The 24,204-nt window shown below is 47.9% G+C and overlaps 1 protein-coding gene across 1 annotated transcript; it reads left to right on the forward strand.

Annotated features, from left to right (window-relative positions):
- The first annotated feature begins 831 nt into the window (after nucleotides 1–831).
- LOC144146186 (uncharacterized) lies at nucleotides 832–22,843 on the forward strand. Its single transcript, XM_077678154.1, has 5 exons — nucleotides 832–926; nucleotides 5,337–5,658; nucleotides 7,715–7,939; nucleotides 17,588–17,839; nucleotides 20,960–22,843. The coding sequence occupies exons 2-5, from the start codon at nucleotides 5,353–5,355 to the stop codon at nucleotides 21,989–21,991; spliced, it is 1,815 nt and encodes a 604-aa protein (XP_077534280.1). The 5' UTR covers nucleotides 832–926; nucleotides 5,337–5,352; the 3' UTR covers nucleotides 21,992–22,843.
- Nucleotides 22,844–24,204: the final 1,361 nt, after the last annotated feature.

The raw sequence follows: 24,204 nt of genomic DNA on the forward strand, positions 1-24,204 counted from the left end.
GAAGCGGAACAACTGCAGTGCTGGGATCCAGCACCTCTGAGCAGACACAGGATTAGATGCGCATGCTGACGTACGGACATCCTGGCCGCGGCGGCCGTTTTTCTGATGGAGGCAAACAGCGAAAACGCCCGTGGGTTCGAGATTTCGGCTAACGTACAAAGATCCTCAGGTAGTCAAAATTAATCCGGAGCCCTCCACTACGGCGCGCCTCATCACCGACGCATAAAACCTCATAATCAAATCAATAAGGCTTTTGAACACCCAATATTGGCATTATGTATTCTCCGGACCCCTATCCTCTCAAATGAAATAACAGCAATGATTTCTCGAAAGGCTATACAATCTACCCTTCATGTGGCGGGCACTCACCGAAATTATCGAGGTCATTGATCTCCTCATCATTATCATATACTATCGCAATTAATTATGATGGACATGATGGCAAATAAGTAGAAAGTTAGCGAAAACCAAACGAATGAAAGAGTTAACACGTATATGTGAGCCGAAGAAAAGAAAACACGCACAAACAAAAAAAGTTTGGCGGATTTTCTCAGTCCAGGTAGCCGCGAGCTGTCGACGCTGCTCTGGCGCGTGCCATCAGGTGTTCTTTGTTTTCACGCCGCGTGCTGATCAGTCGAACTCCCACAGGTCCGGGGAGAGAAAAAATATATTTATTTCTAGCAAAGAAAAGACAAAGGGATAGAGATACCGATAATGAAATTTTCGTGAATATTATATGTAGAGGTCGCCAGCAATTTTTGCCTCGGTGACGAGTTCACCAGCGCCGATGAGCAGGCGGCGAGAAAGAGGAGGCCGAAGTCGCGTGGCCACGTCCCTAGAACCGTGGCGCGTGCCGCTGTTCTTTGTTCAGCCATTCGGAGCCAGGAGCACCATCGCCAGTTTCGGCGCACACAAAAAGTTTCTCGGTAAGCAACATCACCATTACAGATGTCAACTCCAGTCTCACTCAAACTTCCCCCGCACTTCGGGCTTCGCGGCAGGCGTTCGGGATTCTATCTTCTTTCTGGACGATGCATGTTTCCGAAGCGTTGGCAACTCATGCTATCTGCCAGCCATGGCGACCCAAGGACCAAGCCTAAAGGCCGCGTTAGAGTGCCCTAGTTGTTAAGGGTGCTGAGGGCCAAATATTTGCAACCGGGACGCTGGATCACCTCCACGGTTAAGCTACTGAGGAAATGATGGCGTGATATTTTTTTTTTACTTTATTTACTTTGTTTTACCGGTGCATCTTTGAGGTGCCATGTGACGTGACGCGATTAACTTGCGGGACCGAAGTTGTCTAGGCATTTTTCGCCACGCTTCAACACTCAGAAATGTGCACCGTTCTTCCTTGCTTCTAGGAGAAAGTCACACGCGAGGGATTTTTGGCAATGTTCATGTGAACCTTATCCGCGGATTCAATTGATATATTGGGACGTACACATGAATTATAATTAGGCGAAAGACGTTTATTCAGGGAGAACTTGTGCCCGAAGACGACGAAAGATGCCAGCGTGCCGTTCACCTTGCGAAGCACTGCCCAACGGCGTTCGCGTGACGTTCCTCTGCTTTTTCTCCCGCGACATCCGAGCGCGTGCTCACGCGACCCCGTTCGCTTCAGAGCGCTCGCGTAACCCTCCGTGCACGCTAGGCACATGCTGACGCGACTCGCATTGCGACAGTGCACGTGTCAATATCTCGCGGCATCTATTTTGTGATCACTGTACTAATGCCAAGGCTTTATGTACCTCACTGGGCGAAACACCCGCGTTTCACAAACTCCATGCGCCTTCAAGAGAGAGAGAGAGAGAGAGAGAGAGAGAAGGCAGCGTATCTTCTCACTTCATTGCAAACGTCGCCGAAAGGCTACCGTCCTCTACGGTGGGTGTTTGCTAATACGGTGGATGTTTGCTATAGTAAATTCAGTTTTCCCGCGTTCCACTGCACGCGCGCCGTCTACAGGAACCTTTTGTTACTGTTTGACTTTTTGGAATGCCGCCACAAGGTCTAAGCTCGGGCGCGAGCACTTCTGGTATTCCTGGGTCGAAACATTGCTTTAAACGCGTATGTTTTATTCAAAAAAAAAAAAAATCAAGCGGCCATGCATTTTTTTATTAAAAGAACATTGCGAATGCCAGGTATGTATTAATGTTTTGCCTCAAATATGCCTAATGTTTTCTTTTTGCTGAACAATGTTTACATGTATGCAGTGTGTTCCCGGATTTAGTGGTTTGAAAAGAAAAATGCCCAAATAAACTTCTCGTTGAAGAATTCCATTCAGTAAAAAAAAAAAAAAAAACTGGCCAGGTGGTTGAGTTGAGATGTACAGATGTACAGATGGGCAGACCATTTCTTTTGGTTTCAGTAGCTCAAGAAGGCTATCGTCCTTAAAAACGTAAAAGTGAAGGAAATCGAGCCCAGGTAACGCCCAGCTACAAGCAAGTGACTTGACCACTACTCTACGCCTAAATAACACGTTTTGGTTCCCGAGGTTCACTTAAAACTGCATACGTGCTTTGAATGCGAACGTGACTTCCACACGGTGTCCCGGTGTTGGCTCCATAAAGCTGCCGTAATGCTGTTACGCAGCGGCAGTATAAATGAGCTATGCGATGATTTAATGGGTACGAATGAGCGCACGAGCCCAGGGGTACGGGCCTGTCTCTGCTTCTTTGTCTTCATGTCTTCAGAAGGTCTGGACAGGAGGCATGCGCCACTACCTGCTTCTGCCTCTTCTCGTCACAATACTCGAGGCCTACCCTACACAAGCCGTATAATGCCAAAGCATGATGGCTTTCCCTGGCGATCACGTGTGTCATACAGATTCGTGGGTTCTCAGTACGGAGTTCTGAGTGGTCTTCGGACTGGTCACATGCCCACTCAATGGGGATTGACCAATGGCGATGACAGCTGCCGTCAAAGGCTCGCGGCCGATCCGTTCAGGCAGTGCCTACTCTGTGAACCAGACCGCACGATAATGTGCAGCATTATTCTCTGGCCCAGACCACAGTAATGTTCAGCTTTCTTCTGAGCCTTATTCAATACCCCATTTGCGAAAGAAGAATGCGTGGAATCGACTCGAGAGAACATTTAACAGTAAACAAAATCATTTTGGAAAAAGAAAACTTAGCGATTGCTGGGGCTCAGTCGAAACCATCGCCGTTAGCGCCAAAACCCGAGGCTCGTATACCATGCACTACGCCGTGGAGGCCGACGAACGAGGCCCCATTAGCGGTAGCTCTAAGCGGAACATTACCGTGTCGTCTGGTCAACAGAATAAAGCCGAACATTATTCTCCCGCCCGCTCCACAGACTAGGCAGTGCATTCCCATTTGGCTGCATATCCACCCACAATTCCCACGTGCACCTGCTTGTATGGATTGTCCACTGAATATTACAGCTCCCTTCAAATTCTCACGGCCGGTTAACCAGTTCCCATTGCCATAATTCTTTCACATTCAAAGCACCTAAGCAGACGTAAGTGCCCCTAATAAATATTTTATGCGTTCTAATGTTAATTAAAAAAAACACACAGCTTTGGTGTTTTAGGCGCCGAAGCAACTGCTAAGCCGAAATTACATTCGAAACCCCCGCTATCTTTTTTATATAATTATTATAAAGCAGTCAATGTTGCTATTAGCATTGAAAATGCTAATCGAGTTTTGAAAGCCGGTATTTCTTTTTTTATCGTTATTCATGGTCACTTTCCTTTGGTCTCCTATGGTAGTTATGAAATGGCTTCCCCGTCACTCCTGAATGCATCCTTTGATGAGAAGGATCGTTTATTTCTGTGATAGATAGATATTCTGTAACGACTGACTTGACGCACTTTTGATTAATAAGAAAATGCTATTAATAAAAGACTCCGTGGCTTTCATCTCATCAACGATATCATGTATTGCCCCTGAAAAGATGTCTTCCCAGCAGACTATTCGGGTATAATAAAGAAACCGGCTTTAAGAGAGGTGGTGGTGGTGGTGGTGATGTTTATTGACGGGTGGACCTAGCCTTGCGTGGTATGCCGGCAATTGCTCACCCGATCAGCACCTTTTTACCGCTATGCGCGGGAATTCACCATGACTCGCTGAGGCTTGTGACACGTAAAAATTGCAGGATCAAACGAAAGATGTCCCTCCTCGTGATCCAATGGCCTTCAGGGAAAATTAAATCGTTCAAAGAGGCATGCGGAGCGGCCATCCTTCGCAGTTCTTTAAACAAAGCTAACCGCTCCTCCGCACGCTCTCGGGAGTCCATAATAAAATGACCGATGTCGCCTGTAGCACCACATGTTCCACACAGAGGTGAAGCGATAATGTTCAGCTTATGGAGCCACGCCGGTGTCCGCGCTGAGTTGGTCCGGATGCGGAACAGCAAGGTCGGTGTACAGCGTTTCATAGAAATACCACACCGGGTTTTACGGAGGTATTTATTTTCAGGCCGCTACATTATCCTCGGAAAAATGTTTCCCCATCAATGCATTGTTGTATTCATGGGGTATTTGGTGTTTTCAATAGACTCTTGGGCGGCCATACTTTGATATCGAACCTCTTACGTTGTCCGCTAGAAAAATGTCTTCCCAGCAAAACATCCGTATATAGCAGCGAAGCTGACTTTAAATGAGCTCGATGTATTCAGAGCGTTGCTTTTTTTTTTTTTTTTCGATGCGACCGGCTGTTTCTACCCATCGCCACCTTCTTGGTGATGCCCTTCATGCTGCCATCCTCATCCTGCATCTTCCACTCACTACGTCAGTGGTTACAAACAATTAATTTGCCGGAGTTCCTCCACAGGGTTGCAATAATGATGACAGATCCTATGGTGAATTATGCGGAGGCGTTGACATATGACCTATTGTCAAATAAATCAACTTGCTGTTGTGTAGAAGGTCCTTCGTACACCAGTTTTATACGCGCTATTTGTGTGTTCGGCTTCCTTGAACTTATTCACTGTCGTGCAAAAGAGCGAACTTACAACACCTGTGGAGTTGCCGCACCGCAAAACCAATTGTTCTCTGTAAGAGATAGAGAAATCCAGAGAGAGAGAGAGAGAGAGAGAGAGATTAGATTTTCGAGAGTGCTGTGGGCTCCCCAAGTGCAATCTCGGACTCTCATTTTGCAGAACCACTGCACCAGCGTATCAAAATTATTTATCAAAATAAACATTTAAATTAAATTAAATTAAATTAAATTAAATTAAATTAAATTAAATTAAATTAAATTAAATTAAATTAAATTAAATTAAATTAAATTAAATTAAATTAAATTAAATTAAATTAAATTAAATTATTCTGACAGGTTACAGCACTTCACCGGTTTCCGTCGCAGACTCTTCGTCAGCTGCAGTCGAAAGCAAATGGAGCATCGCCATGCGAATTCCTGCGCGGGGATGTTGGTGACCGAAGATATCCCCCTGCCACCAGGCGTTCCGCCCCCGCAGCAGCCCGCGGCGGACGACATGCAGGACGCTGGGGCGGTCTTCCTCGACGACCCACTGGGCGGCGGCCCCGTGTTGTTCACGGCGGCCCTGGGAGGCCCCGACACCGCCGCTGGTGGTCTCGAGCAGCATCACCAGGAGCAGCTGGTGCACGTGGCGACGCACCAGTGTCCCGAGTGCGGCTGCTTCTTCCTGGACCAGGCCGAAGCCGAGGATCACATGAAGGCACTCTGGCTTCTTCCTATCCGCTCGCGTACACATCGCGGCCCGAGCTAAAATACGTATACCACCGGTGACAAAAGGCTGTGGGGCACTCGCTTCCGGTTTCAAAACAGCGCTGCTTGGTGCTACAAATACGCGTTCAAAAATGTCCATTTAGTGCCCGTTGCAATTGTGACGTAGACGCATTTGCGAGGCCCCTGACCAATGACACGCGTAAAAACCCACGCACAACCTTGATTGTGCCGCGTGACATCCGGGTCGTCTGCTGTATGTACTCTGTGAAAGAGACATTGGTTTGTGCTTGTAAGAGACGTATCGTACTTTTAATTGATTCGCCATCAGGCAACGTTAACTTTGAAAGCCGACACTGCGCCTCGCAGACTTTTGTCCCAAGCGGTATACCAGCGTCCAGGGAATTTTCTGCAGAGGCCGACGAACTATTGCATAAAGAGCCTGCCCGAAATGAATCAAACTTCTGCCATTAAAAAAAATAGTACGGAAGCGACGTTTCTGGACAAAATGTGCAAGGGAATAATATATCCGCCACGTTGATCTGGTCAAATTCCGCCAAAGCTTCGACGCCTTCAAAACGCCTGCCAGACGGAAAAGGGAGAGGAGGGGGCGATGAGGGAGGAGGTGGGAGCAACTGCTCCCTACGCCAACCTTTAACCCGCTGACGCCCACGGGATCACCAGTGAAGAAAGGTTCACTGACATAAGAGTTGTTCATCCCAGTCTATAGCAATCTAAACACAATGGCGAAACAATACACCACACGGAAAACAATACGCCAGATGAAGCACAGCAGTGATCCTATAGCTGCTCTTGCGAGCGAACACTTTTGTAAGTCCGACTCTTCGGTGGGAGGGGGGGGGGGGGGGGGTGTTGACTGTCGGTATTATAATTCTTCCCATTCGCATAGTCTTTATGCTTATTTATTTTATCTACAGCTACCTGTGCTTTTCTTTTAAAATACCTGAGGCACTACTTGGGTTGTGTTTCAATAATATTTTGTCCCTGTCTCTGAAACCATCGTATGTGCGTGAATCTTAACCACGAGTGAATTATAATCAAACGCAAAGCATTTTGATTGCGGTGCGCATTATCTCACGTACTAATGAGTGAAAGCGGGAAAGAGTTCGCAACTTAAGTAGATCTGCGCACTGCTCTTGAACTTTAACGCACTGTTTCGGTTTATCATTATCTTCTTCCGTGAAACAGCTGTTAGCATTAGATTTCGATGTGGCAGCAGACTGACACCTGCGCTGGCCTGTCGTGATGGTGTCCTTCCAGATACTCATGGGGACTCAAATGGTTGAATCCATGGCTATGTTTTCTTATGCATGTGGGACCAGAGTAGCTAGCGGTTAGTCACCAGGCAACCAGCCAGGCATAGCCCACTGAGCCTTACTTACTTAAATGATTACTAAGGACAAGAACTCCGATGCCAAAGGAAGCATCGAACTGTCGCCTTCAAGGCAGTTTTGAAACCCGTGATATGGTATATCCACCCAGTATTATCACCTTTATTTTTTTTCACACGGCAGTTTGTTTTCTTTGTGTGAAAATATCCACGACGGCCGGCTTAGCTATTATCGCACATATATAACGAGAAATTGCTTAATTTTCTTATTAAAGTTGTGATCGTCTTTTTTGCCGCTTGAAAACTGTCAGACTTTAATGGACTGACTGACTGACTGACTGACTGACTGACTGACTGACTGACTGACTGACTGACTGACTGACTGACTGACTGACGGATTGACGGATTGATTGATTGATTGACGGATTGATTGATCGATTGATTGATTGATTGATTGATTGATTGACGGATTGATTGATCGATCGATCGATTGATTGATTGATTGATTGATTGATTGATTGATTGATTGATTGATTGATTGATTGATTGATTGATTGATTGATTGATTGATTGATTGATTGATTGATTGATTGATTGATTGATTGACTGACGGATTGATTGATTCATAACTTGTAATTTCGAACGAACTAATGCCGCTGTGAGAGCGTGTCGCAGTGAATGTTAATACTACGCGCAGGTGCACTCCACCGACGCTGACGGGGCGGCATCTACCAGCAAGGTGGCGCCGTCCCCGCCTCGTCAAGGCCAGGCCAAAGCACTGAGAGGCTCTGGCCAGGCCAACCAGGCGGCCAAGTCCGGCGGCCAGTTCTGTTGTCCCGTTTGCGACAAGGCGTTCGTCACGGTGCGCAGCCTGCGCACGCACTTGCTCGTGCACCCAGGAACCAAGCTGCACATCTGCCAGGTCAGCTTCTTATCCGCACACTCTGACCCTCTTGAGGGAATGGAGGAAAGGGGTAGTGCAGTTACGGTGCTTTTTCATACAATTACCGCTCTTTCCTTCCTTCCTTCCACTTCCTACGGCAGTGGAATCCATAACAGTGGTTCCCAACCATGTGTTCGCCGTGGATCCAAAGTGGGCTTGCAAAAAAAAAAAAAAAAAAAAACGATGGGGGACATTACGATGAAATGTGTTGATTGGTGTCATAATTTCAAACAATTTGCGGATGTAGCTAAAGTCGCACATCAGCCAGTGTCCGACTTGTCTGTTTAAATGCTGCCGGATCCATGTCATAATGTAAAACAATTTGCTCTTACAGCTAAAATGGCCCAAACCCATATTTTATGTCTAAATTCGGTGTATCTGGCTCTTCCGCACAGCTGACGAGTTGCACAAAAATCCGAGTTAAGAAGCGTGTTATGCGGAGAAGTTCAACGCACGTGCCATGCTGCAAAGCCGTTTACTCTTTTTTTAAAGACGATAGTCCTTCTTGGGCTACTTAAACCCAGAAATTTTGGTCTGTCTGTATGTCTGTCTGTCTGTCCGTCTGTCCAGGGGTTTATGCAGAATTTCGATTTTTGGGGGGTGTCGGTGGAATGTTGGGGGGGTGTTGTATTAATCCCTAGGCAGGGTGCTTGTGGTTGCGGAATCTTTTTGGGGGGGTGTCGAAGTTCTTCTGGGGGGGTGTTGGGGGGGGGGGGGGTGCTAGGGGGGTGTATAAATCCCTGCGTCTGTCTGTCTGTGACTCGGTTCAGCCATCCGGCCAAAGTAAAATTGATATTGCTCAATAGTCTTATATACTCACAGCCACATGTAAACGTGTGAGCCCGGCTTATATGTTCATACTTGTCAACTTTGTTGAACAAGAACAAGACATTACGCAAATATAAGACAGGAAATTAGTACACAAGGGATATTTACAGTGTTCCTTTATTTAAAAATTTATGGATGCTTCGTTTTTTGATAGCAAGTGATATTCTACATCTACTGCAGAAAACCGCCGCCTCCTGGCGGCATATGAAAATCCACGCGGCAACAGCAACGAAAGGTTCCACTAGCTAGGTTCACGTTCTGCTTGGAACGCACGTGGAGCACGGTCACGTGGCTCTATAAACCTTCTAGTCGGCCGCCTCCATTCACGCGCGTCTCCGCCGTACTGTAGCACTGGCATCGAGCAACCCGGCCTGTAGCAGTGAAATGCGGTAAATTGAAATCGCCTTGCGCAAACCTTTAGTGTGTTTACCTTGGAATGAGCGCGACGGTACAGTAACAGCATGAGAGGTGAGCGGGAAAGCAAAGGAGGGCATTTCCTTGGCAACTGTCTACAAAGACTATCGTCTTTTGACGACATCTGCAACGAAAGGAGCAGATACGCGGCCAATTTTTTTAAGATGCGACGGCATCTCATTCACTCGTCTTGTCCCTCCATACGGCGTTGTCGTTGTCCGTCCAAACCCCTCCCCCATTCTCCTCGCCGCGCGAGCTGCGCTCTCCGCCGCTCACCCCCTCTCCTCTCCGATAGCGAACACTCTCTGGAGGGGCATTGGATTGGATTCGATTGGATTGAATTGGATTGGATTAAAGCGGATTGTGTTGGATTGTGTTGCGTCATAGCCGCGCCACGTTGCGTCATAGCCGCGGCAGGGGGTTCACGGCACGTTTCACGCGATGGGAGAATAAACCTAACGGAAACAACAACGGAACCCCCTATGCGTCGCATCTACACAGGGGTTCCCGCGAGGGGAGGTGGGAGTAATTTTTTTTTTCGGCGAAGGTGTTTGGCAAAAATAATAATTGGGTTTTGGGATGGAGGAATAGTTTCAGAGAGGGCTTCGCTGACCCTTGAGATGCCTCCGCGGATCCGCTGAGGTACGCGAACTCCATCTGAGAACCAGTGCGCACGGCGAGGTTACTTTGCTGCGAAGCGGGTGTGACAATCATTTCATGGGCTCTGTTTGCCGTATAGTGGATGTCCACGAGTTGATTTAGATGACCCGTGGTCCTTGAACGCGCGTAGAGCTTTTTATACGCGCGAGGGTTCTCATTTTTCGCCTCACCAGAAAAAAAAAAAGAAAAAAAGAAACGGGCTTCGCGGCTGGCAATCTAACATGCAATCTCGTATGCAGCATACAACGTCCCTGGTCGGTCGCGTAACACAATCAACTATTTTCCTTCAGGCGCTCCTATTCAGATTACGTTGTGGCCCGCTCCTTGTCCATGCAGCATAAAAACGAAGAACCGACAGGAAGTGCAGAAAGGAAACAAAAACGAACGATCGCCGATATATCGACACGGAGATGCGTGGGGTCGGTCCGCTGTGACGAAGCTGGGGACTGGTCGTGTCAGAAATCAATACCATCCACTGGCGTGCTCGAGCTCGGGGTGGGTAGCGGGAAGTGGGGATATACGAGACCACTAACCCTGCCCATCACCAAATAAGAGTGCTCGTAATTATTTTCCTGACGCTAGATACGTAACTAAGCTTATGCGGCTTCAATGTTTGCTCCCCACCACGCAGTGCCCCGAAGACGAATAAAAAACAGTAGAAGAAGAAATTGAAAAGGAACGTTTTGTGTTTAATCAATTTTTTAGGCTTTTTTTGTATTTAATTACTTTTCCTAAACTTATTTTCTCCCTTTAGCTCCAAAGAGAGAAAAGTGTGATTAGCCGTAAGTTTTGGAGGGGAAAGGCTGGAGCGGTGCTATTGGGTCTGGCGGGGTTTACCTTTGAGGGATGGTTTGAGAGCGAAGGGATGTGGAGACGGTCCTGCGATGATGGAGCCTCGCTGCTCAGGTGCGGCAATGGCGGTTAGCAATATTTTCGGGTTCGGGATGGTCGATCGGCTCGGCAAATTTTCCTTGTTTATCAAACAAAGCGCTACATTAAAATCAGCTCAGGTGTTTCATTTAAAGAAGCTTCTGAAGTACATTATCTTTGCAAAACGCTAAAATGGACGATCTTTGCGTCTGTCTGAAAGAGCTCCGCGACGCTCACAGACGCGAGCGCACTACGGCGCACGGAGGCTGCGAGCTGCCCTAATCGGATTCTTCTCTTCGTCGTTCTGTATAAATTCCCTTGATCGGCGCTTAGCCTAAACGCAGGTGAAGGGACTTTAGTTCTGTCTACCTGCGAGGTGCACATTGTGGTTACGGCTGGCTTAGGGGATAATGATTGAGTTTTCGCGCCACGCGAGGTGAACGGCGTAGAACGCTGGTGCTTCCGATTTCACCTGCCGCTACCACCTAGCAGCAGAGCAAAAAAAGAAAAGAAAAAAAGAAGCAAATTCTTCGCCCTCCGAACGAGAGCCAAAAGTACGACTTCATGGGACGCAGGTGGCACGCGGGTCTGGAAGATTTCATCACCATGGCAAGCAGCCCAGTGCTTCCAAATACACACCCAGAGGCTCTTGCGCGATTTCCAAAATGAAAGCGTGCATGTGAGCAGCGTGCAATTGACGAATGAATTTATTTTGTTGGCGTTGAGGGGTCCCTGTAGGCTTTTGTGTTACCCGCCGGGGGTATCGGGGTCGGAATAGATTACCATAATCACTGGAACCTCGTTCGTTCCTTGCATGCAGTCATACTTTCGCAGCTTGAGCAAAGCTGTGCGGAAGAAGTAAAAGCATGTATGCTCCGACTCCAAGCAACAGCAGCTTCCGACCAGAATGTTCCGCGGGGGAACACATTTGGCACGGTCCTTGAGTGGCTCAGCAGCGGCAGTAGGCGAGGGGGGTTCGTAACAAAGAGCCCAGTCATAACTAGTGCGTGGATGGACAAGCTAGGTCCCGAATTCGTCCGAAGTGCAAACTTCATTTTTTCGTAAAAAATGCCAGGGATAGAATTGACCGGATACTATGCGTCCAGGTGTGGCTGGCTTAGATCTTTGGGGTATCTACCTGCGTTCCCGCTTAAGAATCCCCAACAGAAGCGCCCCCCCCCCCCCTCCTTCGCTCTTTTTTTAGGGCAAGGTTGCAATGAGCATTCTGACAAGTTTCTGATCATGATTTTCAGCGAAAAAAAAAAAAAAAAGCAAGCACGCGTGGAGCTGCGGAGTGAGCAAGCGGGAGGATTGGGGGGGGGGGGTGCAAAAGAGTTTTGTTTTGCACCCCTTGCCGACGCCTATGTTTCGAAGTTGCTGAAGTAACCGATGCAGACGGCATACGTATCACGCGGTTGGAGTTCGACAAGTTTCGTACCAACGCAATGTTTCGATTAAAAAAAGTGCCCAAACTTGTTCTGTACAGCCTTCACTACAATTGTACAGCAATGTACAGATGTAAAATTATGTAAAATTTCGAGGCCTTTAAAAAGCCCAGGGTTCCTCTTTTTTTTTTCTCAGAAAAATGGGAAGAGATGGAAAAAAACAATTACGCACAGATCCGAATTCACCAACCAACGTATAATTATTTAAAGTATATTTCTTATATTATTGCATTGCAAAAGTCCCAACAGAGCTCCCTGGTTAATAATCGCCGCAAAGCTTCACGCCGAATGAAGCTTTGTGACCGTCGCATTGTATTCATGCCTTCCTGTGAGACGAGCCCACGCCTCGCTTTGCGGTGGACGAAGCCTTGCAGATTAGAGCACGCATACACATGTTAGAGCGCGGCACGCACGTAAGGTTACAAGTTACAACACTTGGAGGCTAAAGTAATTGAAGTTGTTTCTCTCTCAGAATATTTCTGTGTGCGTGTTTTCTTTTTAATGCGCAGCATTTTTTGCCGAGTACCCACACAGCCAGGACCACGGTGTAAGAATATTCTTACACCGTGGCCAGGACAGTGAAACGCCCTGCATTTCCACGAGAATGCAGATATCGCGGAAGTTCCACATCTAATGGCTATAATGGCGTAAATAGAGATAACTGGTCCCGCGAAATTTTGAAAAAAAAAAAACTAAAAAATAAGAAAAATATAAAAATTACGGAAAATGGCGAAACGTATAACGCATGGCATTTCCACAACAATGCAGATTTCGCGAAAGTTTCACCTGTAATCGTTATAATATAGCGCAAATGGAGATAATTGGTCGAACGCCCGTGTGTACGATATTTCGTCGCACGTTAAAGATCCCCAGGTGGTCAAAATTTATCCGGCGCCCTCCATTACGGCGCGCCTCATCGCCTGCGTTGCGTCGGCGCATTAAACCCTACAATCAATCAGATAACTGGTCGAACGACATTTTCAATAACCAGAAAAATAAGAAAGTATAAAAAATACGGAAAATGGTGAACCATGCATTTCCACAATAATGCAGATTTCGCGAAAGTTCCACTTCTAACCGTTGTAGTAACGTGAATGGAGATAATTGGTCGGACAGGATTTAGAAAAACAAAAAAAATTTGGATAGAAAAAACTCACACTCAAGACAAGCGGCATAAGAATGCTACGCATTATAGTAGATAATTCTTTGAATTTTGCAGAATTTTTTTTGCCGCTTACATCTCTACCACAGCACTGTGGAGCTGCATGTCTCATATAAAAAGAAGAAAAAGATGAAAAGAAGGCGAGGTAGTGAGACATTAGTAGATAAAAAGAGAAAAAAATAGTTTTCGCAACCCCCAAACTGTGGATATTCAAATGATTTGTTTTTCGTTATGAAAAAAAAAAAAGGGGGGGGGGGACACGTATATTCTGCCCTTTATTTCGAGCCTTTATGAACAAAACTGTTACGCAGCGACGCAGGGTGCATCCAAAGCCTGAAAGCCTGTCTTTTCTTCGTTGTCTGATTCATTGAAATTGTTTTAGATTTCTTTATGTTTGTTCTCAAATCAACTACAGTATAGTAAAGCTGTAGACTGGGTTAGTTGGTAATTCATAGTGGTCAAATGTAGCTCAGAAGAAACACGCGGGACGCAATGGCAAGGAAGGTAATGGCAATGTACGTAATGGCAATGAAGGTTTTTTAGCGCAGCATGTCAGCACGTGTAGGGGTTGCACTCTGAACAACGTGAGGGTTCGAGCTAGTTGGTACTCCATAGTGAAAATTTAAAGCGCAACAAATTTAGACGCAAGACGAATGACGAAAGCGCGTGTCCCTGTGTCATTCGTCTTGTGTCTAAATTTGTTGCGCTTTTAATTTTCACTATGCACTCTGAAGTTCCTCGGCACCGCAGTTCTCAATATAATTAAGGAAAAGCAAGCGCGCTTAATCAGTGGGGCAGCTCAGATGGCGCGTGCAAAGGAACGACCGTGTAACTTGTAAGTGTAACTTGGAACTACATTTCTTGCAATTTGATGCCCTGCGCGATAGGTCACTGTGATTGTCAAAAATGTTGGCGCGTGTTGGGTGCATTCGCTCTTTCTTTATCAGTGTTTTCTTGATTCCTGTTTTATTGTTCCTGCGAAGGCAAAGCATATATATTTGCAGTTACGTGAATTAAGAATCAGTTGGAAGTTAGCGATCGTCCGTGTGTATACTTTTCATTCCGTGCGCTTCTTTCTGCGCCACATTTGACCACGATCAACTGTAACAGTTTTGACAAGTACACCTTCCGAGGTTGTTCGCTGGCTAAAGCGTTTTGTGGCTGGACATGGGGTCAGCGGCAGGTCAAGGTGGCTGTTTTTCCGATGGAAGCTATAGAAACGTCCGCGTTGCAAAACGTCCGTCTGTATGAGACTAATGCGCACGTAAAAAACTTCGGCTGGCCTAAATAATTTACTCATAGCCCTCCACTACACCACGCATTTCACATACCACTATAGTTCATCTCACAAGCTAGCTGCAGCACTGTGGAGGCTACATTGTTATCAATAGTGCGCCCACTGAGGGCGCCTAATCCGCCGTGAAGGGGGTCCTGAAAGGACACTCCCTTCTCTCCTCTCGGCAAGTGGCACCGCACGGCCCCGGCGCCTTTTGTCGCTTCCTTCGCGGTGAGTTAGGCGCCCTGAGGGGGACAACAATGTAGCCTCCACAGTGCTGCAGCTAGCTTGTGAGATGAACTATAGTGTTATTAGTGCAGGGGTGAGGAATCACAATTGGACTGAAAACGTTCGTAGATGACAGGATGGGCTGCCAATATAGTTGGCTCTCGCGAACTTGCCGGTTCCATTTCGCCGTATTATTTCGCTGTCGTTCTCCCATCTTCGCGCGGCTGTCGCGAATGTTCTGCGACCCACATAGGCAGCTAAACCGTACACAAGGCACGGTGCGCCGGGTAAATCCGGTTTCCGCTCCGCGGTTATCACCAGCTTCCATTAGCCTTGCTAACGTTGCGCAACCACCGTCCCCTTCGCGTGCCACTTGCTCTCTGTCTCCGTATACAACTCCCGCGCTATTGCCGCCACACTTGAAGCCAGTGCCAAATAAGCCTGCATGCGCCGCTGATGGTTTTATTTCTTTGTTTCCTCTGCGCATGCGAGTACGTGCCCCCACTTTGAAGATTCGCGTCACGGTTGTAGGTAGAAAGCCTGTCACTCAAGGGCATGCGCCATCGGAAAATGTCAAAAGCCACAAAGTTACATATCCAAAAAGTAGGTGCCTTGGACAACTTTGAAACGCGGAATCAACTCAACAATTTCAGTCAGTCAACAAGTTAAAATTAATCAATGAATGAATCAGTCAGTCAATCAATCAATCAGTCTCAAGGGTGCGTGCCATTGAAAAATAAATATTTCATTCATTCATTAGTTCACACTGTCAGCCATGCTTGGGCTATTACAGGAAGGGGGAGTAAAAAACAACGTACAGAAAACTGGCGGTGTTTCATACTGACGTCACAACAAATATGACTGTTGTCATTTGACAACATTTGTCATATGACAAATATGACATGCATCGGCAACTAATAAAGAGCGTTGCTGGGCAACGTTGCTCTGTCGGAGTGTGAAGCCCCTCAGTCATGGTAACAGAGGTAAAGAATGCCGCGCGAGCGAAAAAACGCGTTGCTAGGCAACACCATTAATAGTCTGTGCTTGGTGCTGTAGGCGGCAGCCTTCGAAGCCTGTCGTCTGCTACCGTGCGTAATATGCTCCCTTCGCTCGAACGCTGCCACTCGCATTTACTTTAGGGAAACGACTCAATTTTTCGTATGAGTCCTAACCTAAAATATTGGCCTGGCGGGTGGGTAAGGCTCGACGATAAAAGTTGGCACGGCGCCAAGAATGAGGTGAGCAGCTCGGCTTCCAGGGTGGAATAATGTCCGTAATTGTGCTGTCTTGAAGTGGGCTGAAAACTAACAGAAATAATTAAACAAACAATAAGGTAAAAAATAAGGAAATAATTTGATAAACACTGAAGACAGCCGAAATGAGAGAAAGTAAGCTCACGCTAAAAGGAGTTCCCTTCGATCGTAGAACGACCCTCTAATTTTAACAGCGGAGCTGTTGTAGGTCGAGCCTCTAGTGCGTCTGCTGTAGGTCGGGTGTTACGCAGTTGTAGGATCGCGTTCTCAGACCCACCGATAGAGGGCGCAGTGGTCCCGTCGCCTCTAGAGCCACTAAATAAGCTACGCTGAAGAGTAACGACACTGATGCACGCCGGATGCCATTGTGGTGCCTATCGCCAGGGTGGCCAGCTGTATGCGCCCAATCGCGGCCGACCTTGACGGGCGGAATTGTTCCGGGCGATGCCTGGCAACCATGAGAGCAGTGTTAACTTTTCGAGGATTTCGAGACAGCGCGCCGGTGCGACAGGGTCAGACTCGGTTACACTAGCGTAGCTTATTCAGTGGCTCTAGGTTATGCTAGAGCCACTAAATAAGCTAGAGCCACTCAATAAGCTACTCTTTTCTTGTGGCTGTAGGTTACGCTAGGCCACTGTCGTTCTTTCCCTGCAGCGAGAAGCTATCGCAGGCGTTTTTCACCTTCCCGCCAGTTGAAACAGCTTAGTACAGAGCAGCACGGCATCGCCACTCTGTCTGGGGCTTAAAAAAACACTCTCAACGTCTCATACAGCCGCACTGCGCCCCGAAAATCACGATTTATCGAAGAACGCGCGCACAGGACAACACAGGGAACCAAAATGTCAGCGCCTATGGATCTTCCGGGGTAAACAAATGTCACGTGACACGGTTCGACCAATGGCTGCTGTCGGCGGCATCCAACAACGAGAGAAAAGAGTGCCGATGCACTGAAACCTGATCCAGTGGTTCTAGTCGCCTGTTCACAACATATACATCGTGATGGTTATTTATCCTTTGTTCATATTAGGAGTGGGAGTTTACGGGCTTTTTCATTCTTAAAACAACGGAGGAAAGGAAACCTTGATAATATTCGGGCATTCTCTTTCTTTTTTGCTACGCTGCACATGCGCACTTAGTTCACACTGTCCAAAGCAACAATTTTAGCGTCGCTAGCACACTGCAGGGATTACATAACAAACTATTGGCCGGCAATTGATATTTTTAGCTTACTGCAGTAACGACATCTCGCAGTAGTTCGGTATGGCGGGGCGCACCAGCTTACGCCATTACATTTTCTAAGGTAAAATGAGGAACAGTGATTTCTTCTCTTTCGTGCTTTTCGCTCCTTTGAGCTCGGGAAAAAAATATCGCAAATCTCCGACGGGACCTTCGAAAACCGCGCCGAACACAAAATTGCCTTCCGTGTCTCTACCGCGCACCTGCGTGACGTCACACTTGGACGTCTTCACCGGCGGCGTGCTCTGCGTGCAGACGTGCGGCAGGCAGTTCGGCGACCCGTCGGGCCTCAAGCTGCACGCGGCGCAGCACGTTGCCGAGCGGCGGTTCCGCTGTCCCGTGTGCGGCAAGGCGTTCGGCACCTCGAGCCACCTGAAGACGCACATCACCCTGCACAGCGGCCGCCGGCCGTTCCAGTGCGAGGTCTGCCTCAAGGAGTTCTCCGTCCTGAGCAACCTGCGCGCGCACATGTTCACCCACACTGGAGAGAGGCGCCACGAGTGCCAGGCACGTGCCGCCTTGATTGTTTGCGCTGCAACCTTTGGTCTCCTCGAGCTGTCGTAAGTTTGGACGGCCCGAGAACCGCCCGAGAGCATTCCAAGGGCTGCCCTCACAATAGGAATCTATGGAAAAACAAATACAGCGAACTCCCGTTACGACGAACTCGGTTAAGACGAATTCTCGTTTATGCTGAGCAACGAGGTAACAACTTTCGGGGTGACCACCACTGCTGACGATGCTGGGTAGCGAACATGGCAGTCTTGGCAAGTTGCAGCGGGGCATTAAAAAAAAAAAAAAAAAACCAGAGGGAAAGGAAGGGGGTGGGGTGCGAGAAAAAAAAAACGCGGATAAAGCTACCACTTCGCCCACCCTTCGACCCCCAGAGCCAGCGGAAAAGTAAAAAAAAGAAAAAAAAAGAGGGCGAGTTTTGTGGCCGCTCTGCAAATCCCATGCATTTGTATGGGATAGTTTCCATGGCTCTGGAACTTAGTCACGCAACGTGCTAGACTTGAAATTGTGCACAAAGCAAGTTTTCACCCCCAGTATTACCTGCGCAAGAATACTTTACATTTGGCTAAATAACTACAGAGTAATCACTGTTGAAAGATCTGCCATGAGCGGGAAAGCTACACATGAAAAAAGTTAGAAAAGCGATGACGGAGGCTTCCTGTTCACGAACGTTGCAGCTCTCCAGACCAATGCCGTTTCTCAGCGGGAGCCTGTGAGTCCTACCGCGTCACCGCCGAGAAAGCGAAAAGTTCCCTCTCGGTCTCTGCTGCGTTGTCGCTTGAGGTAGCGGGTTTACTATCTCCGTCCCCGCTTGGACCGGATAAAACCAGGCAAGAATACTTTAAAACGAAGACAGCAGTCATCTATCAAGTTGCGTAGTCAAATAAATGATTTTTGTCTTTTCCTCCATTGTAAGCCTACTTCATTCAGCGTCTTGAATCAAGATATTGCATGCTTCTAAGAGCTTTGGGGTGCTTCTGATAAGACGACCTTCTGACAAGACGAACAAATATCATGGTCCCTTCGAGTTCGTCGGGAGTTCTCTGTAGACGGATAATCCCAAGAACTGCCCGAGATCACATAGATTATCATCAATTGGGAGGGCAGTCCTTGGACTGCTCTAGGACGGTTCTCGGGCAGGCCATAATTCTGACAAACTGAAGAGACCTCTCTTGGGTCTACGTAAGTGTGTGTGTAAATGATTGTGTCCGTAAGTGTGTGTCAAGCGCACATGGTCAGACGAAGGCGTGAGGCTGGAGGTTTTTGTAATGGCGACCAGCTTCGACGAACCTTTGAAAAGGAAAGACGGAACTTAATTAGTAAGGAAAATAAAGAGTCCCTTCTTTGTTTTTGTTTTTTCAAAGGTTTCCTTAAGCTGTTTCAGTTATCAGGCCGAGCGAGGGCTGGCAATAGAATTTTAAGATAACTAAATGAATAAGTAGTTATTTCTTTAAACCGGAGAAAGGATGGGAAACGGCAGACTATTTTTTCCCTACCAACCTTGAAATGCATAGTTAGGCGGGAGCTCTAGTACTCCCTGCAGTCCCTGAAGAAGAAAGTGTATACGACAGATGCATCTTACCGGTACTCCCCTGCGGGCAGAAACATTAAGGGACAAGAAGAGAGCGGAGTGGGTCAGGGAGCAAACGCGTGTTAAGGACATATTAGTAGAAATTAAGAAGAATAAATGGGCGTGGGCAGGACATGTAATTCGAAGGCAAGATAACCGTTGGTCTTTAAGGGTAATAGAGTGGATACCTATAGAGATGGCAAGCGTGGCAGGGGGCGGCAGAAAGTTAGGTGGGCAGATGAGGTCAAAAAGTTTGCGGGGATAAATTGGTCGCAGTTAGCACAGGACCGGGATAATTGGAGATTTATGGGAGAGGCCTTCGCCCTGCAGTGGGCGTAGATAGGCTGATGATTATGATGATGATGATGATGACGACTTCCTGCTGTTGCCTTCAGTTTACTTTATTTCCTTCAAGCTATAAATCCTCACGAAGCCTGGCCTCTATATTAGGCGAACATATTTTTAAGTCTTGACGCCTTCGATATGGAGATCATGACGACGATACGAGCAAAATAATGCATGCGATTTCAGTGAGCAAAATCCCTGGCATGAATAGCGAAGCACACGGCACAGTCATACGGTACAGGCGAGGCAGCAATCAGAGCTCACCTAGCAAGAGATTGAGCTCAACGTACTCCTTACTTCACGCATAGCTCAAGCCGAAAGTAAGCACCCAGGGTACGCTGCGTCTTGGAGCAGCCCAGTAATAATACATTTCACGCAGATAACAAAGCGCAACCCAAATTTCGAACGCTACATAAAAATACATATATTTTATTACAAATAGTGCTGTTCATCTCTAGTGCAGATTCCTCGCACTTCGATGTCACTATACTGGCTCACGTGGGCAGGCTATGCCGTGTGCGCATTGTTCGTGGGAGTGAGGAAAGGACGTCGATGCGTGTTTTACGCTCCTTCAGTTTTTTTATATACCAAGTAACTGTAGTGACGAGCTGCCTTTATGACGAATTCAGGGTTAATGTGTACCTCCATCTCTCATTCGCGTGGCCGTCATTGTGCATTGATCTGTTTTAAGACGTTGGTGACTGCCAAAATACGGTGAGAAATGCGGTGTGGTACGGTGCCGGGCGTCTACGGAGGCCACCCGTGTGAGCAGGTCAGCCAGCGGCAGTAACGACATCCAATGACTTGACAAAAATGAGGGGTTGAAGTCGGGGTCGATTTCTAGGGCACGCGCGCCCGCCAGCCGCAGGCGGGCTTTCGTTCAGGCGCCCTTTTTACTGCCGCCATCCGGTGACATATGTACACAGGAATCGACACCAACGGCTTCGTACTTCCGCATGTTTGCAAGCTATAAACAGAATTTGCAAAGGGAAAGCGTAACATGGAAGGGAAAGTAGTTGCCCGCACTGAAATAATGGCGGCCACTGCCCACTTCAATTACGCCCTTGCTGTTATCACATTGATAATCGCTTGGTGCTGCCGTTTAGTGGTTGCGCCACATTTTCTTATTTCTCTTCAGCTACTGATCGCGAGTGTTCTGCAATGTCTACGTCCACTTCACTTGTCGCCATGTCGTCGCGCAGGTCTGCGGCAAGCAGTTCTCTTCGTCGAGCCACGTGAAGACGCACATGCTGACGCACTCGGGCGAGCGGCCGCACCAGTGCGACCTGTGCCACAAGTCGTTCGCCGTGATCAGCAACCTCAAGGCGCACCGCAAGATCCACCTGGGCCAGAAGGACCACCAGTGCGACCTGTGTCCCAAGCGCTTCTACACGTCCAGCGACCTCAAGTCGCACCGCATGATGCACACGGGCGAGAGGCCGCACCAGTGCCCCGTGTGCCACGAGCGCTTCAGCAAGCGCTCCAACATGAAGGCGCACATCCTGACGCACTCCGGAGCGCGGCCCTTCCAGTGCCAGGTGTGTCGCAAGCGCTTCTCCAAGGCGTCCAATTTGCGCGCGCACGTCGTCAAGTGCAAGCTGTCAAAGCGCCTAGCTGCGCCCACCGCTGCGTCGCCCAAAACATCGGCCTCTCCGACGCCAGCGACCGCAACTGCTGCCACAGCTACGGTCCAGGGCAGGCCGGCCACCAGGATCGCTCTACCACGGCCTCGCACCCCCGTGCCCGCCCTTTACCGTCCAACCGTCGCCCCGACAACGACGACGAATTCGTGCGGTGGAGTTCGGGTTTCGTCGCGGGAGTCCGCGACCACGAGGGCCTTTAGGCGGAACAACACTCCGGACATTCCGTCTGCTATGGCGACTTCGGCTGACCCCTTCTTTGCCGGCTCTGGCAACCCTTTAATGGCAAGCGCTATGCCGGGCGGCCTAAACGCTGCGCGCGTCCCGGTGCTGGTCAGTTTTGGCTCACACATGGGCCGGAACCACGGAGTCCCCTTGGCCGTGCACGGTCGCCCTACGAGTGGTCATGCATTCAGAATGCTTCGTGCTGTGCCGTACGCGGCACCGTTTGTGAGGATGGCTGTGCCTCCGGCTGGCTTTGTAAACGTCCAAGTTCGCCCAGCAATGGGCATTTCGAGGACTGGTCGAGATCCATACGCCGCGTTGGTGCCAATCGGTCAAGTTCAATACGCCGCATTCATGCCGTCTGGTTAGGTTTGGAACGTCGCAGCAGGCGTAACTCGTGGAGGCCGTACGTAACAAAACCACGACCGTCTTCGTGGCGATCTCATAGCGAGGAGTGAATTTGAAGGCCTCTAGAGACCACTACGAGACGCTCTGAGTCTAAGAACATTAGGGGACCCTATTAATTCATTTTCGCGGAAACTCGTTCTAATTCTTACAGCACAGGTATCACTTTCTTGCATTTGGAACGCCAAACAATGCAATCTAGCATCTACTACCATTATTCCTCCCGGAATTCATAACCGGCATGCGTATAACCGTTTCTCTGAAAATTGTTCCTTACACAAGCACGCACGCACACACGCACACATGCAAACAAGCACACAAGCACACGTACGCATGCACACACGCACATCCACTCACAAAGGACACGTGGAGGGAGGGAGGACGGCGGCTTCTTCAAAATTGACTGCAGCCGTCAAGGCAGAATAGACTTTTGTGCCGCGACGAACATAAACCATCATCTGTCAGATTTTGTTTCCCTTTCTTGGTCCTGATTATTCGCGAACTGTGTTGTACGCAGTTAATTTCATTCACTAAATGGGATGGTGCGCTCTCACCGAAGTCGGTCATGTGGCTGTGCAGAAAAAAGGAACTTTATTGAAAAGGATGTCACGTCTGGTTGAGTTGCGTCTAGGTAGCGTTGAGATGTTGCTCGTTCTGCGTATCGTTGTCGCTTTGTGGTGTATCAAGTTTTTGTGGTAAGAGCGATACGCGCCGGTGATGTTGTTTCCATAAAAGTTTATTTTCTCTCTCTTTCACGTCTTCAAGTCCTTTTCCTCATTTGAAAAATAAAAATTTGCTCATGTGGTAATTGTACGCCGCCATACTATCTTTGGGCATTTGAGCCAGTCGTTCTCTGAAATTCTACCTGTTGAGCCTATTAAGTGCTTCAAATTACGGGTATTCGACAACGCGTGAGCCGCGTAATGCTCATGTCTCGTCATTATTGCCCACGCAACGGGAGTACTCAAGGTTGAAAAATACTATTTCTCTGTGTAAAAAGGGTGCTTAAACTCAACTCACTGAGAGGAGAGTTTGTAGTTGAAAAATAACTGTAATAAATATTACTGCCAGAAATATTAGAGAAGCACTGCCAATATTTTTCAGAATAACCACGCTCTGATGCTGCTTTCTGGCTGCTTTAAATACATTGTACCCATGGTTATAAGCACCCTTACACAGGCGCATTTGTTCTCTGCTACCATTTCAATAATTTGAGGGGCTCGGGCTGTCGGCGTTTCTGTCGTCGCCGTCGTTTGATATAGTCACGGTACTAAAGCTTCGTTCTTCATTCAAAGACACGAGACTTTTACAGCACAACTGTATACATCTACCCACCAACGGTTTCATTTCCGTGGGCAAAAACGCCAAGGTGCCAACTATACACTTATACTCTGCCTGCTTCGCTCCTCCCCAGGTTTCACGTCAGTGAAGATGGCCCGGTTATTTAAACAGCGAAGCTGTTCAGCAAATCTTTTTTTTGTGTCCGCAGGTAAAAATACCAAGAAATTGGCGGGAGCGCACACGTGTTGCGCGCATGTGAGCTCGGGCCTCGCGACGACCACCCGGCACTTAACAAAACCAAGAAAATGACTAGCGCTCGTGAGTGCGTGCCTCTCGACGAGTGCCTCCCCTGCGCACATTTGTCAAGCCAAGTTTTTAGCTATGAAAGGAACGAACATATCTTTATGATGCAATTTATGACTGACAGTGTACTCATTATACAAAACACGACCACTTGCGCTTGCTATGTGTTGTGGGAGGTGAAACTTTCTGGGAAATTCTTACTGGAGTAGAGCGGGAGCAGAAACAAACTGAAAACATGTAGTTAAAGGGCTATCATTACCAGGAAAATGTTACTCATAAACCCCTGTGTACGAAGTTTCAAATGTCTTAGTCATTTTTTCTGTCGCTGATAATATGAAATAATAAAAATGACAACTGCGAGTCAGCGACTTAAACAAATCTCAATGCGGGCGAGGTACTGAGCCCAGAATTGGCGAAGTAAAGCAGACGACGAAGCCCTCACGACGCAGACGAAATCCTGTACGTTCACTTTCGCTTTGTGTTGGTGTGTTTTCGTTGTTCCAAAGGATACATTTTGCTCCTGAATTCGGTTCATAAACTAGATCTAAAAAAGTCGCATTATGCAAACGTTATAAAAAGTCGCTTAAATATTA

The sequence above is a fragment of the Haemaphysalis longicornis genome, unplaced genomic scaffold (genome assembly GCF_048455015.1).
Source record: "Haemaphysalis longicornis isolate Haplotype H1 unplaced genomic scaffold, Haemaphysalis longicornis Haplotype H1 scaffold_7, whole genome shotgun sequence".
Taxonomy (NCBI): Eukaryota; Metazoa; Arthropoda; class Arachnida; order Ixodida; family Ixodidae; genus Haemaphysalis; species Haemaphysalis longicornis.